General features: G+C 38.0%; 1 protein-coding gene across 1 annotated transcript in view; it reads left to right on the top strand.

Moving 5' to 3' along the window:
- npdc1b (neural proliferation, differentiation and control, 1b) overlaps positions 1 to 16,190 on the top strand; it is a 50,411-nt gene extending 34,221 nt beyond the window's left edge. Inside the window, exons 3-9 of the mRNA XM_044195626.1 lie at positions 3,346 to 3,435; positions 3,522 to 3,728; positions 6,532 to 6,598; positions 7,710 to 7,791; positions 11,060 to 11,139; positions 11,272 to 11,371; positions 12,915 to 16,190. Of these exons, the coding sequence (XP_044051561.1) occupies positions 3,346 to 3,435; positions 3,522 to 3,728; positions 6,532 to 6,598; positions 7,710 to 7,791; positions 11,060 to 11,139; positions 11,272 to 11,371; positions 12,915 to 12,986 (698 nt within the window). The 3' untranslated portion in view covers positions 12,987 to 16,190. The remainder of the gene's footprint in view (positions 1 to 3,345; positions 3,436 to 3,521; positions 3,729 to 6,531; positions 6,599 to 7,709; positions 7,792 to 11,059; positions 11,140 to 11,271; positions 11,372 to 12,914) is intronic.
- Positions 16,191 to 16,871: the final 681 nt, after the last annotated feature.

Genomic DNA, 16,871 nt, shown 5'->3' with positions numbered 1-16,871 from the left:
GTGAGCTAGAGAGAGAATGAAGAGAGGGAGCGGTGGTAGCGAGAAAGCCAGTGAATCAGAAAAATAATTATTGTTTCACAGCGGTTACATTCTAAAGCACAAATAAACATGCCCACACCCCCGCACATTGCTGCACAACCCTGCACTAATTGCTGCAATGGAAGATGCTGTACATGGGCAGTGATCGTCTCAAGGTCCGTTGCCCTTAATCCAATCCCTGTGCTTCCTTTTCCAATGTTGATGTGTATTTCTTCCAGAGTTAATACGTACATTAGTAATAAAGGCGAAAAAATAACAAATTAAAACAAAAATGTAGCGAAGTTTGAAGTAGTTGCTGGCTGCCGCATCTGCACGCACTGCCGTCACCATAGTAATTTTTCCTAATTTGTCAAAATATGTTTTCAGGCATAAATGTATAGTGCCCTCAGCCAATACGTGTTTTTTCCACAAGGTGAGTCCCCACAATATGTGAATGGCTGTTTTATGTTATGATATGTGTAAGTTATCGACTCAGCTTTATGTTTGTTATTAAAAGTCTTAGATGTTTTTAGTCAGATAAAATTTGAAGTAGTAATGTTTTTTGGCTACAGGAGAAAAAGCAGAGTGAGATGTTTTTACCTTTGGATGGTTTTGATTGTGTAGACATTCAGTGGTGTCTTGTAGAGGCTGGATTACATAGGCTTTAGCACCTTTTAACCCCAACTCCTTCACCACTCCGACAGAAAAGCTGGAGTCTCTGCCACGCAAAACTTAACTGTCAGTCTCACTGACTGACTGACCGTCTGACTCATGTCCTGACTACCCTGCTGCCAGCTGAACAACCCACTGCAGTAAAGAAAGTCACAGTGATTGTGTACTGTGGCTCATTAGGCACAGTCATCCTCTCTTTGTTCCTCCTCCACTCTGCCACCTCTCTCCTGCTATTCTTCCTCCAGTATCTTCTCTTTGCTCCTCTCAAATGGTTTCTGCTCAGGTCTGAAATGTTTCTAAAAGGACAGAAAGATGAATTGGATATAGAAAAATCTCTGTAAGCACACAAAAAGTGTACAGTGAATGCAGTTTTAGACCCAGTCATTAGCTATATATATGTTGATATTGCCTGCCAGTATCACATTGAACATTCAAGCCAAATGAACTGTGTTAACTTTATAAACTTATACGTTATAAACTGTTTATTTAGTGTCTGGCAATATTCTATATTTTTCTTAAAACAAACAATGAATTTATCCCTCTAACAAGTATTGTGTATGTATCCAAAGCCTGATATATCTTATTCCTCTGTGCCATAGAGCTCCATTGTTGTCCAAAAATGATTAAAAACACATCAGTGAGCCACACTGTTGCACTGGGTGACATGTTCCTTCATTACCATGATCACACACTGTACTTATTTTGACTCAATCCCACATACACCGTCAAGCTGCCCCAAATACTCAATAGAGCACCAAATGTGGATTAATCCGCTCCTGAAAATAGTCCCCAACAAATGCAATTCTTTCTGCTGTTTGAGTAATGTTTGATCAAAACTATAATGGACAGCTGATTTTTTTTTTTTGCATTAGTGTCTAGACATTGCTTCTATTCAGCTAAGAATACTTACTGAATAATTGTCATTTATCTGATTTTCTGACACAAGAACAGTCAAATCTAAAGTTACATTGCTTATGTATCTACTTGTGGAGATAGTTTTGATTTTATTTGTCTACTTAAGAAATAGAAAATGTGTTCTATGTATTACTGTATAATTACTTGTATAATATTACTAGATCTATGCATGCAAAGGACTTTGTCTCAGTTATGTAAAAAAAGTTTTGAAAATGTTTGAATTCTGTGTCGTTTTAATGGTCTGCATTCATAGACCTGAAAGACCTGTATCTTGACTTGCACTTTTCTCATGAAGACTTGAGATTTGACTTTAGACTTGCTTTGAAAGAAACTTGACTTGGATTTGCCCCAAAGGACTTAAAAACAGCTCTGGTTGGCCCGATGGTCAATTATTATTTTGGGTGATATCATATACTTGTTTCTGGGAGATTGGTGGCTCCAGTGCTCCATGCTAACACTTTAGCAACTACTAAACCACTAGCTTCTATGACAGAAGTCAGAAAAATAAGAACTTTCCTGCTGAAACTTACAGATGAAATCAGATTGTAACGGCTGCTGGTATTTTGATGTCTTAACTGGTCTTTAATATTGGTCTTGTGCTGGTCAAGATGGTTAAAAAGCTAAATCATGCTTGTGAGTCCTTTTGATCCAACATTAGCTGCGCTCGCTTGACAAACTCATGATGGTAAAACCTTTTTTTTCAGTTAGAGGAAGCTGATGCTCTGACCTTAAAGGCATACTTCACCAATTTTACACATTGGGTTTTGTTTGATTTTATTCTCTCATAAACAACCTACACACAACACACTCCAGTGAGTCACATCAAAACAAAAAACGAAGAAAGGGGAAGGACTAGAAAGCCTGTGTAATGTGTTGCATAATGACCTCTATGGCTCTGGAAGACCTTTGTCTGAGAAGATAACCCTGATGATCTCATTATCAGTTATTTCAGCTTGGACTTTTAACAAAAAGTCTGTTACAAACTGGGGGTGTGGAGTTTGAAAAACATGGGTGTTTATCAGGCAAGGACATTCTAAAAAAATATGTTACTCAGTTGCATTATGGGAAACAGGACTTTTGGAGATTTTTGGAGTTTGACCAATACTAGGGACTAAAAGTCAGGATATCTTAACCTCTGCTGTTTCCATTTTGACCATTCCTTTTTTAATTTGTCTCCTGTGACTTTGTCATGCTAAAGGCTAAAGGCTTAGCTTTTGACCAAAATATATTTTTGAAGGCTGATATCAGTGCCAGTATTTTGTGGATTATTGTGTCTGTCTCAACTTTGTGGAAGTGCTGCACTAAACCAGAGTACCCATTTAAATACTGGTTAGCTGGTGCCTGGTTTATAACTTGAGTAGATGCTACTATAAGTGACCTCATTTTCCACCTTTACCAGCATCAGTTCAAGCAGCTCTAACACTAAATGTTGCAGTAAATGTGTGGTTAAGTCTGTCAGATTTGTATAGGAGATTTACATGAAATCAGCATGCTGTTGATGTAGCAGTGACAATCAATTTTGTATTCTCCACATATAGTAAATGGGTGATATAAAAAGATATACAGATAAAAGCTGTGGTTGGCTTTTGATTGATTTTCTTTTTTTGCTGGATCCTTTTACTGCCCTGTGTAGTTTCACCTCTGAGGGTTGGAATAATGATGGAGTGTTTGGATTGACCCCTTGCATAAATTAGTGTTTTGATAAAGGCAGTGACAGATTCTGGTTTTGTGTCTCTCCAGGTATGGTGAGCACTTACCCTGAACTGGATGAGGAGATCGACATCCTCTCTGCCATCATCAGTGAACAGAGAACTGAGTCCAGGCTGCCAGGTACTGGATATGCCACTACCCATATTTGTATTTACCACTACATCCCTGCTGATGTAATGACTCAAACATTTCATTCCTTACCTCAGCTCCACCCTCCCAGGACATCTCTACGCCAAAATCCAAGCAGCTCAGTGAGCCCGGCACAGCCCACAGAGCATCTACCACAGAGCAGCCTACGAGCCAGAGCGTCCCATTCACCAGCATGGCTCCACCCACCACCACAAACCACACCCCTGCTCTTCTCAGCGAGCCCATCTTCCTCCCCTACCTCTCTAATGACCATGTCTTCATCAGTAAGTCTTTTCTGTCCTGTAGCCATAACCTAATTTCTTGTTGGAGTTGTACTTTGAGCTTTGTACTTGAACTTAAAGAAGTAACTATAGCTCTGACCTGAGCGCTGTGGTGAGGGAGATTTGGTTTGATAACTATATTTACAGGTCGCACATTTATAAAAAAACACAAAAAAAGTAATATTAACAGAGGACAGTACAGTATCCCAGTAAGCATCTGAATGACAGTGATTCAGGAAGTTTCCATTATGATTCTGTGGTGTAATGTTTGACTAAAACAGCTTTGAAAACTACTTAAGTTCAGTTTAGTTTAGTTCACATCTTTATTTATTCATTATTTTTGCAATGCAGCATAAAACCTAAACACAATCAAAACACAGTAAGACAATGAGACATTAAAAGCACTTGTACTGCAACAATAAGAATAGGGAGAAGATGAAGTGCTAAGTAAAGGTCTCCATTGGTCCAAAATGTTGGACCAGATCTGAAACAGACCCTTGGAAAACCTACCCTGCGGTCGACCTGAAGAGACCCCAATAGAGCTGCAGTATGATGCGCTATCAATTAAGAAGCAGCTGCAGTCGAAAAGAGTAGCAACATAATAATAATAATATCCTACAATCAATTGTTTAAAGGGTTAAAAGGTGAATTTATATGGGTTATAGGCAGACAGAAGATCATCATTTTCTAACCAATTTACTATCTGTCAATCAAATTCCAAAAGGTAATTGTCATTGTCCTGTCACTAGCATAAATCTTTTCCATAGGCTACTGATTTCCTAAAATATTTTCTCCTGCAGGTATTATGACATACCACGTGATCAGAGCTGATACTGAGCACGCTCTAATCCATTCAGATCCACTTGGGTATTAGACATATTGACACACAGACCAGAGAGTATATTTGGGTTGTGTAACTCTGGTCCCGGGTTAGGTCTCGGTTCCTCAGAACCAAATGGACCTGTGATGACCTCTGGTGCTAAGCTGTGCAGGGAACCAAGAGGCAGTTTCTGGTGCATTAGAATAAAGTGTCACAGTTTGCCTCTCAGTCCCTTCCTGCACCCACACACTCTCATCCCCAGCCCTCTGCATTACTCTCTTTATATTACCTTGATTTTTGCTATTAATCATTGAACTGATCCTGTCTGCCTTTGGGTCCTATTCCTGTTCACACCAGTCGTGACAGTCTTTTTCATGACATGACTGTTTTTTTTTGGGCGGGGGGTTGGTGACAATCCAGGCTTTTTGGAGTCCCTCATGGTATACTGGAAGCAGGACCCTGAGTTTGCCCAGTTGGTAGCATTCTAAAGGTGGAAGTTCCACACTCAACTGTTTTTCCTGAGCCTGTCACTGCAGTCTCCTCTGCTTCCCAGTCAGCTAACATGCAGCATGTTAGCCACCAGCCTTCACCTTGGGCCTGTTAGCCACGAGCCTGCGTACCAGTCGATTTGGCTGCTGGCTGCAGCCTTCCTGTCCTGAGTCAGTTAGCCCGCTACCTGCCTATCCTAATCGGGCATTCCATGAACCACAGGAGCATTCTACGGAACAACTGAGGAGCCAACCTGACTCCCAGCGGTCACCCTTTGAAGGGACTCACCTTGCCATTTTCACAGGGTACCATGGAGTCTCCAAAAGGAGGCATGGTCTCCATGTCTCCCGACGTCACTAGCTCTCAAAGAATCTCAGTTGCCCAGCACCTTGGCCTCTTCGCTGCCCAGCGCCAAAGAGTATGCCACCAGCCCTGTCAAGTCCCCAGTTGGTGGCCCGGCCAACACCTGCTCCTGCTGAACTGCAGCAGTCGCCAGTTCCTGAGCTGCAGCTAAGAATACAAAAAGTCATCAGCTGTTATGACTAGATAGGGAGTCAGTAGTACAACACACAAAACCATGTCATGTACAATACAAATCATGTATCTAACTCCAGAGGAAAAAAGTCAAGGCAGTACTAGGGAGGAAGGTTTCCTTGGGATTTTGAAAGTAGAACTTCCCGAAAATATCTATTTATTTTTTTGATTTTTGGAAAACATTAGCAGAACAATTCCTGTTACAAGTATACTTTTCTTTACTGTATCTTTGATGTGAGGAAAAAATTAAAACAATGTCAACCATTCAGAATCATTTGATTGTATTTTTCATTGTCCTTTCACCATTTTTCCATTCTTCAGTTACCATAACAATGGCATTTTAAGGTCGGACAATCGGTACGCAAATACATACTCGCACACATGACCAAAATCTCAGGTTCCCTGCAGGAATTTTTCATGTTGGAAGTAGATTTTGCCGAAAATACCTGGGGAAATACAAGGATTTAATTTCTAAGTAATCAACCTGAGGCAGCAGCCAGGAGGAATTAACTTAAACTGCCCGCATTTTCAATCATGGAAATAAACTATGGAAAAAAATGTATCTTTTGAACAACATCTATCTTGACATGAGCAGGCATTCAAAGGTCTTCAAAGTGCAAAACCTTTATATCCGTTTCGTAAAATTACCTCCTTTTGTCTGATGAAAGGTTAGCACAGCATTCTCTGAAATCCCGGTACTGACCTTGAATTTACTATGGGGTTGTACAGAACAAAACTCATATGTTACTGTCAGTTAATTTTGCCTCATTCCATTACTTCCATCAATGCTGTTTTCATTGTTGATATTGCAGCGCCACAGTGACACTCATTATTTTCAGCAGGCCTTCTTTGAGCTCTATAAACATTTCCAGAGCTTTGAATCAGGGATCATGTCTTTCTCTGAGACCTAGAGATCTGCACAGCCTTCTCTCCCTTTGACTGTCTGTATGTATTTCTTCTCAGTCATGAGCAGCGTCTTCATCGTAGCGGGTTCACTGGCTTTGATCATGGCAGGGGCCTGTTGGGTCAGGTAAGATATTTATTTCTCCCTTTCTACACTACTGCATGAGACTCTGATTCCAAATGACATCTCTCTTCTTTTCTGGATTTGACAATATACTGTACCTGCAGATTTACTGTTTTTTTTTTACTTGAGGCATTAAAATTATGAAATACATGTTGAATATTGATTGAAACTTTGACAACTTCAATTTAGGGCTGCAACTAATGATATTTACATTACTGTTTAATCTGCTGTTTTTTTCACAGCTAAATCGATTAATTGGTCTATAAAATGTCAGAAAAATGCCTGTTGTAAGTACCCGTAGCCCAAAGAGAGATGTCTCCAGCAGTGCCAGCAGTCTAAAACCTGAAGATATTCAGTTTACTATCATAGAAGACTAAGAAAACTAGTAAATATTGAGATTTGAGAGGTTGGAACCAGATAATTCTTGGCATTTTTGCTTAAAACAATTAATCGACAATCAAAATGAATATCCTGTCAATCGACTCATTATAGTAATTAAGCCTCCAATTATTGTAGCTCTACTTCAATCTAGAAAATACCATTAATGCTTTCAGCTATCAAACTTGTATTGGTCAGAATCTAGTATTTTAGCATTTAGTGTTATAGCAAAATTTCAAGGGGTGCTCTACAAATTTAGTATTACACATCCGTACTGTTGTAAAACTTTGCAAGACAGAAAAAGAAATGGTCAAAATCAAAGCAGCAGAGGTGGAGATAGCCTACATTTCCCATAATGCAACTTGATAGCATCGTTTTTGTTAGACCCTCCCTGCTATTATGGAGGTCCAGTGGAAAGGCAGCTATAGACAATATGAAGGAAATGTAGTATATGGAACTATGCTAGAAAAAAAACCTAAAACATATTCTCTGTGTGGATGTAAGTCAAGTTATCAATTTAATCGGAGTGAATACATGTCCCAAACATCACAGAACAAAGATTTTGTAAATCACAAAAAAGAGACGTTGATGATTAAAATTATCTGTTTTGTTCCATACGTGGTAATATCACAAATGCATTCAAAAACATCAGAAATCAAGTACTTTATACCTCTTGATTTCTGATTAACCATCTGCCACTGTGTCTTTTTTTTTTTTTTTTTTTTTTTTTTTACAGATTGCAGAAAGTTGTGCGTCTAACTCAGAGGAATGACTTCCCTGTATATGGACTGATGAGAGCTCAAACCTTTGACAATTTGGTGAGTAGAAAATGTCTATACTGTTAAAAGGAAAGAAACTTAGGTGGGGGAAAAACATGGTAAAAGCATGTCTTAAGATTCCCATTCAAACCATGTATGTTCAATTTTTATCCAAATGTCAATGTACAGTAATTGTAAAATGTACGTTTTTCCAAACGCTGATCTCTTTAATTGTACCCATACAAGAAACTGCTGTCAACAGGTGTTTAAAGCTTCACTAATCAAGATTTTTTTAATATAAACAATGGATCAAATGACTATGTGTAATGTGAAAGGGGTGGCTTGTAGTGACGAACCCACAGAGAATTTCATCTGCAGCCCCTTTCAGCTTCATCAGGTGGACACAAACATGACTCCAAATTAATGCTAATGTTGCTCTCTTCTGTCTTAGGGTGTTTTGACTATATTTTTTAACTTTAGTATCTTCACATCTTATGTTCTAAGACATTTCATTTCTTCAGCAGTGTTATACTTCACAACAAAATTGGTGTTAATCATTATACTAAGTGCACAGGCTGGTTATATGATAAATCAATAACAATTTGTTTAATGAAATCATCCACGACATTCCCCCCTTCAGGACTCACTAGTCCTACCCTCCATTGTCCTTTCGGGTCATCACCAAGGGACACCCTGAGTCTGCAACAGGTTGTCCCATGACCACACCGCCAGGACAATGTGCTGCATAAACAGGCTCAAACATGTGCATCTATATTCTCTTTGGCAACATGGATCCTGTATTTAAAGCCATAACCATAAAACCAAACCAAACACTTATCAGGCACACATTGTGAGTTTAATCATTAAGTATGCAGTGGGCTTTTTTTTTGTGCTAATTTTAGGGTATTGAACATGTCACTGCTACTGGGGCTAGTCCCAAATCACAACACACCATAAATGCTTTTATATGTAAGGTGAATTCACAACAACATTCTGTGTACTCTCCAGTTCTATGGTCCCGTTCACTACACACTGTGGCTGCGGAATGGTTCTGCGCAGTCTTCAATAGGCATCAAGCCTCGTAAGACAAGTGTGCAGGTGTTGGTCAAGCTGCACATTACACAGTCTTGCTTCAGTTGGTCTACCTTAACTTGGAACTGACAGTAGTGTCTCTGCTTAAATCTGCTGTACCCTGCACACTGGCGTCATTGCTATATCAACTTCTATTTCATTATGAATTTGAAGAGGAAACTGTCCAGTCACCAATTTAGTCATTCTCCTGATCATAACTTGGATCAATGGGGACATACAGCACATGATGACCATGACAATCATGACAACAATAATGTCCCAAATACAAGTCCTACCAGCTGTAGTATCTTTTTAAAGTTCAAGTTATTAAGCCAATCCCACATCGCCAGTATTTTAGTGTTCCTATTAGAATTTGCTACATGTTTATCTCTCAGTTTCTTCAATTTCTCTATGGCTTTTGTGAGGTTCCCTTCTTCCCCAGTGTACTTTATAATGACAGTACAATACTCATCTCCTATGTAGCTGCAGACTCCTTTGTCCTCCGCCACTAATGTGTCTATAACAAACCTATTTTGTAGGGCCAACAAGAAGGTTGAGTACAACTACTTATGTATGGCTCCCACTGCTGATATTGTCCAATTTATAAATATTTGCTGATTGTACCATAGATGATTTATCCACCTGCTGTTGATGTTTGCAAGATCTGAGATTTTGCGTGTTGTTAAAAATGCTTCACCACGCATGACAAGGAGATGTTGGCCATTATATACTACCTGTTGACATTGAAACTCTGCTTGTTAAGTTGTGCTACACACCTTCTCCCACTGACCTGATTTTTTCCCTTGCTTTTATCATGTTAACCTGCTTCATCTTATGCCTCTAAGTGTTAGTCTATATGCCCCTAAGTCATTAAACTGGACATTGATCATTACCATATCTGCAATATTTGACATAATTGTGCAATATTCTGTGTTAATACTCCTATGCAATATACTCTTTTCAGTTTAAAATTCCCTATTTATTGATATTTGTTCATACTCCTATTACTGCTGTGCAATATCCTCCGTCTCATTATAATCTTAATAAGCTACACTTAACTTGACAGTTCATGCACTATTACTTTATACCATATTATTATCATCAACCGGTAAACCCACTTTGTACTTCACACTTATTTTAATTTTATACTTATACCCACTTGGTACTTAATTTATTTTCTGACCTGTATTATAGTTTATTATATTTTTTGCTTAGTACTTCTATTCCTGTGTGTACTGACGTGACAGTGAGCTGCTGTAACAAAAGAGTTTCCCCTCGGGGATCAATAAATTATTTCTGATTCTGATATAGCCCAAAAACAAAAGTTTTCTTACACTGTAACTGGGCTCTGGAAAGTGCCGAAAACTTTCTATGATTTCATTCTAACGGAGACGAGGAAAAACCTGATCTCTTCTGTCTTAGGGTGTTTTGAATATATTTTTTAACTTTAGTATCCCCCCAAAAAGCACCGCAGAGCACCACAGGAAGTCATTCCTGCCTGTGGCCATCAGACTCTTTAACTCCTCCCTCTAAGTGTCAGTCTGTATGACCCTAAGTCATTAAACTGGACATTGATCATTACATCTATGCAATACTTGACACAATTGTGCAATATCCTGTGTTAATACTCCTGGGCAATATACTTAAATTCCCTATTTATTGATATTGATATTTATTCATACCTCTATTACTGCTGTGCAATATCCTCTGTCTCATTATAAATAAGCTACACTTAACTTGGCAGTTCATGCACTAGTACTTTATGCCATATTATTATCATCAACCGGTAAACCCACTTTGTACTTCACACTTATTTTATTTTATACTTATAGCCACTTGGTACTTAATTTATTTTCTGACCTGTATTATAGTGTATTCCTGTGTGCACTGACGTGATAGTGAGCTGCTGTAGCAAAAGAGTTTCCGCTCGGGGATCAATAAAGTATTTCTGATTCTGATATCTTCACACTTTATATGTTCTAATACATTTCATTTCTTCATTAGTGTTATACATCACAACAAAATGGGTGTTAATCACTATACTAAGTGTACAGGCTGGTTATATGATAAATCCATAACACATAGTTCGTTTAATGAAATCATCCAGGACAACGCACCTGTCCTTTCAGCAGTTTCAGAACTTCAGCATGTGCAGAATGGACACATGCTGCGCAGTGAATGTCAACTGAACAGTGTGACTGGATGTGGATGAATACCACTGATTTTTTATTTTTTTTTGCCCCTCGGTATGTTCCAGCCTGGGGACAAGAACCTGGCCCAGAGTGCCCAGATGTACCACTACCAGCACCAGAAGCAGCAGATGCTCTCCCTGGAAAAGTGAGTCAGCCTCCGAGCCCAGCCCTGCCTCGTCGAATCTCTGTTATCCTCTGAAAATTTTATCACTGTGTGTGTGTGTGTGTGTGTGTGTGTGTGTGTGTGTGTGTGTGTGTGTGTGTGCCACCTCTGCAGACAGAGGGATGAGCCAAAAGTTCCTGACTCAGGAGCATCAACAGATGAGGAGAACGAGGACGGAGATTTCACAGTATATGAGTGTCCTGGATTAGCACCTGTGAGTAAACTCTGCATTATTATCTTAACTTTTATTTAAAGTTATACTGAATATATTATTAGGTCAACATAATCATCCACAATGCTGAATCAATGTTGTCAGTAGGAAGCCCTTAACCAGAATTAAAAAATAAAAATATGGTAAATATCTATATCATTAATTTGAAGTCATAATATTCATTACATTTAAATGCACTAATCAGTAATTTTTATATTAATAATGGCTGAAATGACCACATGTAATGTGAAAGGTGTCACTCAAATGGGCAACTGTTTGCTAACATCACAACTGTAGAAGCTGATAATATGTCTGATATTGTGTTTACACCTTGTTCTGCTTCACCCAAGATGCCAAAAAAAAAATCAATTAATACAGCTTTAAAACTAAGGTAGGCAATGTTGGAGAAACTAGCAAGAGACATCTAGATTTTGAAAGTATCCAACTGAAAAAATCCCACCCCCTCCCTTCAGGCCTCCCTCCAAAGCCACTGCCCCAAAACACATTTTCATACACAATGAGTGCTCGGGCAGAGTGTGCACAGATAGGTAGGTAGACAGGCAGGTAGGCCAGCCAATCATTTCATTTGGGCCGAATGAAATTAGATGGGCTTATTACAGGCGTGCGACAGCCACAGATACTGGATTTTTTTTCTTCTTTTTTTCAGAGCATTTGATTTATTATTGTTGTTGGGATGTAAAGAGAATTTCAACAAATATAACAAATGTTTCTGAAATACATTACCTACCCTAGCTTTAAATTAAAGGAATGGTACCTTTGTAATGATAACTGGCCTGTTTACTGCTTGTGCCACTGTCCCCAAGTGGCCAGAGAGATCATTTGATCACGGAACTGAGATATCATTAATGTTATTAGTTACACCTGTGCTTTTCCTGCATTGATAAGTCAAAAAGTCTGCAGTGAAATCTGGGTCTGGGTATCTTTTGAAAGGTGATATATGTCAGACATTGTGTTTTCAGTCATCCCTTCCATTATTGCAGCTTTAAAGATATTTAAATCTTGAAAATAGCCAACACAGAATCAGTTTCATTACCTTTATCCAAATTCCAATATGGTGTACTATTTCATTACATTTTGAAGGTCATGGACAGTTCTCCAAATAGGTGTATACTGTAGAAATGATAATACATTTGAAACCTATTTAACTTCGTATTTGTAAAAACAAAACAAATATCAGTTTAAAACATTCTCTGATCCCTAACCCAACAGTAAAACATACTACTGTAGCATTTTACTTCCATGAACCAGTCAATAACATGATTGAATGCTAATAATTAAGTTACTGATGCTGGATGAAGCCTTACTAATTATACTGTAGATGTGTGCAATTCTTTTTTGTATCTTTGAGAAACCAGTAGTATCTTCCATAATATAATTTTTTTATACTCTACTGTATACTGTGATTTATGTTACGTTTAACATGTACTATGGTTCCACAAAATCTAATTTGTATGTGCAAGCATAGCCACATAATCAAAATGAACTGTTACTTAGAATCTGTTCCTCTCTCTCTGTCCATCTTTAGACAGGGGAAATGGAGGTGAAAAACCCGCTGTTTGATGACTCCACCCTTTACTTTCAGAGGTTCCACAAGTAAACTTGGACATTGAGACGTTTCACACTCGAATGCAGCACTTGTGTGTACAAATAGTTGCATTTACACACATACACACACTCCACATACACTCATGTGCTCAGTCCAACCCTTTTAATGGACAAGATGGAGAGTGTAAGGTACATGGAGGAGGAGTGAAGCGTTCATGGACAAATTAAGGATATCACAGGGCTGGTTTTTTGTTTGAAGCAGGGACTGATTATGGGACCAATGTCTCCCATTCTGCAGCCACTTTCTGTTCTATCATCACTCTTTTTTCCTATTGTTGTTCACAAATGTACAATCAGCCAAAACCTAAGAACTTAAAATGACTTCTGTCAGGTAGCAAACACGCATATTGAATAAAATACCCTTTGTTAATAGAGAGTCCAGTACAATGGACAGTTTTCTGATGCCACTGAGCTATGACTATTTCTATCTGTTCATTGACAGATCTTCATGAACATCCATGTTTATTAATCAGTAAATAGTCATTAATTCACTGTGTTCTCACTACATGCTTGGTTTCATTTAATTATTTTGAAAAAGAAATGTGAATTGTGATTTCATGAACACACCATGCACCATGCAGCACCATGATCTTCATCAGTATGTTATGTAGCCATTGTATTCTCAGTCTAGTTCCTCTATGCATGAATTGATGATGCTGTGTTATGAAACCTGAGAGTCAATATGCATTTACAGTTCTTACAAGTTTCTTGTGCAAATTTGCTAATGATAATTATATATATAATATTAGGGGTGTCACGATTCTCCAAATCCATGATTCGATATGACTTTCGATTTCAATCAAGTCTTGATTTGTAAAGATCAACAGATCACTGGTTTTATGTCTGACAACAGTCATTCATATTTTCAAATTCTTCTTGAAGTGTGATTAAAAAAAAAATTGGGGGGGTCCACACTAAGACACGCGTTCGTTGTTGACATAACTGACGGGGAAGGCAAAATGTTGCCACACCAGTTACTTCAGGGAAGCAGGAGGATTTTCCACTTCTGTTGTTTCTCCATTGTCTGTAACTCCGGCAGTGGCCATGGTGTCTCGAAAAGTGCATCTGCTGGCTACCAGTAAGCTACGCTGTGTCGTCTTTGAAGTGGTGTTGTTTTTTTCGTCAACGCGTGCCAGACACTCGCAAGTAGGCGGGGGGAGAGAAAAAAAATACTGGAAGAATCGTTGATGCTGCTTTTGATTTTGAAGGTCGAAATCGAAATCTCATTTCGATTAGATTTTTAATTTAGAATCAAAGTCGTGACCCCCTATATTATATAATATATACATATATATAATATATAATATAAAATCTTGAATGATTTTGAAGGAATTTGAAATTTCTTTACCTAGAACTCTGAAACAGAGTGAGTCCATCCTGTATATATGGTATCTAACTAACATGGCTTGTCCCCATGGTTTTGTGATCTATAAATAGCTGCTAACGTGTACAGGGAAGAGATCTTACCTCTCACTCAGTGTGTTCGTAAACATGTTCCTCTAAATTCCTGAGTGCTGTGTCAAATATTGAACTGTTGTTTGTTTCCTTATTGTTGACTATATTTGCAGGGTTCCTATACATGTGGAAAGGACAGGAAATGTCTCAGAAAAGTAGTGATGTCCAGGTTTTGAAAACATTTGATCCCCTCTATTTGTTATTGTGCATAATAATTTTTAACTGAAGTGTAATAGTTTTGTAGATTAAGGGGAAAGCAGAGAGTATCCTGCACACTATAACATAGCTCCTGAATTTTATTAGAAGTGAACAGGCAACGTTTCAATCCGACTACCAAGTCTTGAGAAAAGGGCAAGGTCTATGTAGCTATAAAATTGATTACATCATGCTGACATCAAGGACAACCAATCACGCAAAATGATTTAGATAAATACTTTCAATATGACGATATATTGTCATAAAACAAATTAGTATCATAGAAATCACAAAAACTGATACATGGACAATATTTAAATATATTTGAATATATTTCAAAGAGGGGACACAGCGTAATATCACAACATGGTCCAAGATTAAATAGACCCCAGTGGCTAGAAAACTAATGGGAAAGGAAATGTAGGACATATGATTACAGTTACAGGAGATGCGGCCACATTCACACAGTCTGATTTAGAATTTTATATTCAATTTCATTATCAGTATGACAGTGTTCAGACTACACTGAAAAGTTCTTTTGGATTTTCAGTGTAGTATATAATTCAGATTTTTACATTTTGATTTTGTCATACACAAATAGCACTTAAATGAAAATTACATTTAACATTGGCATCTGTGGACAGTGTGCGGCTATAAGGAATGCACAAATCTAACTTTGTCGTTTTTTTTAAATGATGGTATTGGCACTGTTACCCATATGATGGATTGGATTGGTGCATCCCTAATGGATATTCTCTGCTTTTTCCTTTACTGAAGCTGCTATCCTCACCTGGCCTAAATACTGTATAGGACTGGATGTGCACAACTACCTTTCTGACAGTCATATTGCTCCATTGCATAGATCATAGATTGTATTACACACCCAGGATTATTCTTCAGCTCCAGTGACAGATGTTTGGCAGGGAAGCAGTGCAGGAACCCTGGATGTAACTGTGGCCTCTCACTGTCGTCTCTCAGGAAAGCCGCTCATTATGGCTCCTCTTCAGCCTGCTCCCACTGTCTCAGCTTCTCAGCTCTCCCACAGTAGAGGAGTATGTTAAACTGTACTTGACCTGCCTACATACACATACATGAGTCTCAATATGTAAAAAGAAATATCTACAGCAGATACCAGGGAGTATTAACACTGGAGATCTTTAACTGTGTTGTAAAGACTGTTTTACTTAAACCTACCGAGCTTGTGGAACAAAATGAAGGACAATTTATTAGTTGGTGGAATGAGGGATTACCAGAAAAGATACAATTCTCATGTTGTTTACCTTTTTTAAATGTTCCATAACTCTGCTATCCCTTCACCAGTGCTGATAGCTAAACAAAAAACAAGCTGGTTGTCTTGTTTTGGTCTTTCTCTCTTTTTTTGTGAAGGAACTCTAGAACAGGTAACTACCCAAGATAGCTATCTTTGATACAGACTACATGAGTTCTTTACACTAAGGAGAACTTATTTACCACCTTGTTTAGCATGCATGTGGATATACCAGAGCTGAAATGAAAGAAATAAATATTTATATAATCTGAAGTGAAACATGGTTTGTGGTGGAGTCTCTTTTTTTCAGGAAATAACCACTAATCACATTTTTAAGAGGTCTGGGAAACAGTTCTGTCATATTTTAAATTGTTCATTCACCCAAAATGTTTGGATAACACAACACACTATCAATAGGGACTATTTCTTTCTTTAAATAGTTCCAAATAAAACAATTGACAGCACATTTTATTGAGAGACCAGGACATTGCTTCTGGAAAGACACTACTTTTTAATTTTTTTATGTAATTTTTTAGCATTGTGAGCACCACAAATTAAATTCCATTCACCTACATTGTATTTGGGTGGAGGCAGAAATCTCAGAGACAGACCTCTCGAAATCTGGACAAACAAAACTAAAACTATCTGCATGGAGATATAAATATAGACTATAAGTAAGTGAGAAAATAGTTTTTCATAATTTGGTGAATCATTTTGAGGATTTTTTATTTTTTTAAGATTTAGCAACTATTTCTTCCATGTATAAATGAATGCAGAGCTTCTGTTTCTATATGAAACCCTTTAAAATTTGCTTCTTAGAGATTAAACAAAAAACAATGCACTTTGATGGACTGAACTTGAAAGAAAACTGGTGAAGGCGGCCATCTATTGGCACAACATGGTAATGCTGGGATAGAGTGGGATTAAATCCCCTTTAAGAATTATCAGACACATGACTCT

This window comes from Siniperca chuatsi, linkage group LG5 (assembly GCF_020085105.1).
Source record: "Siniperca chuatsi isolate FFG_IHB_CAS linkage group LG5, ASM2008510v1, whole genome shotgun sequence".
NCBI classification, from domain to species: domain Eukaryota; kingdom Metazoa; phylum Chordata; class Actinopteri; order Centrarchiformes; family Sinipercidae; genus Siniperca; species Siniperca chuatsi.
The sequence above is the reverse complement of the archived record's forward strand: the minus strand, read 5'-3'. Positions and strand labels throughout refer to the sequence as shown.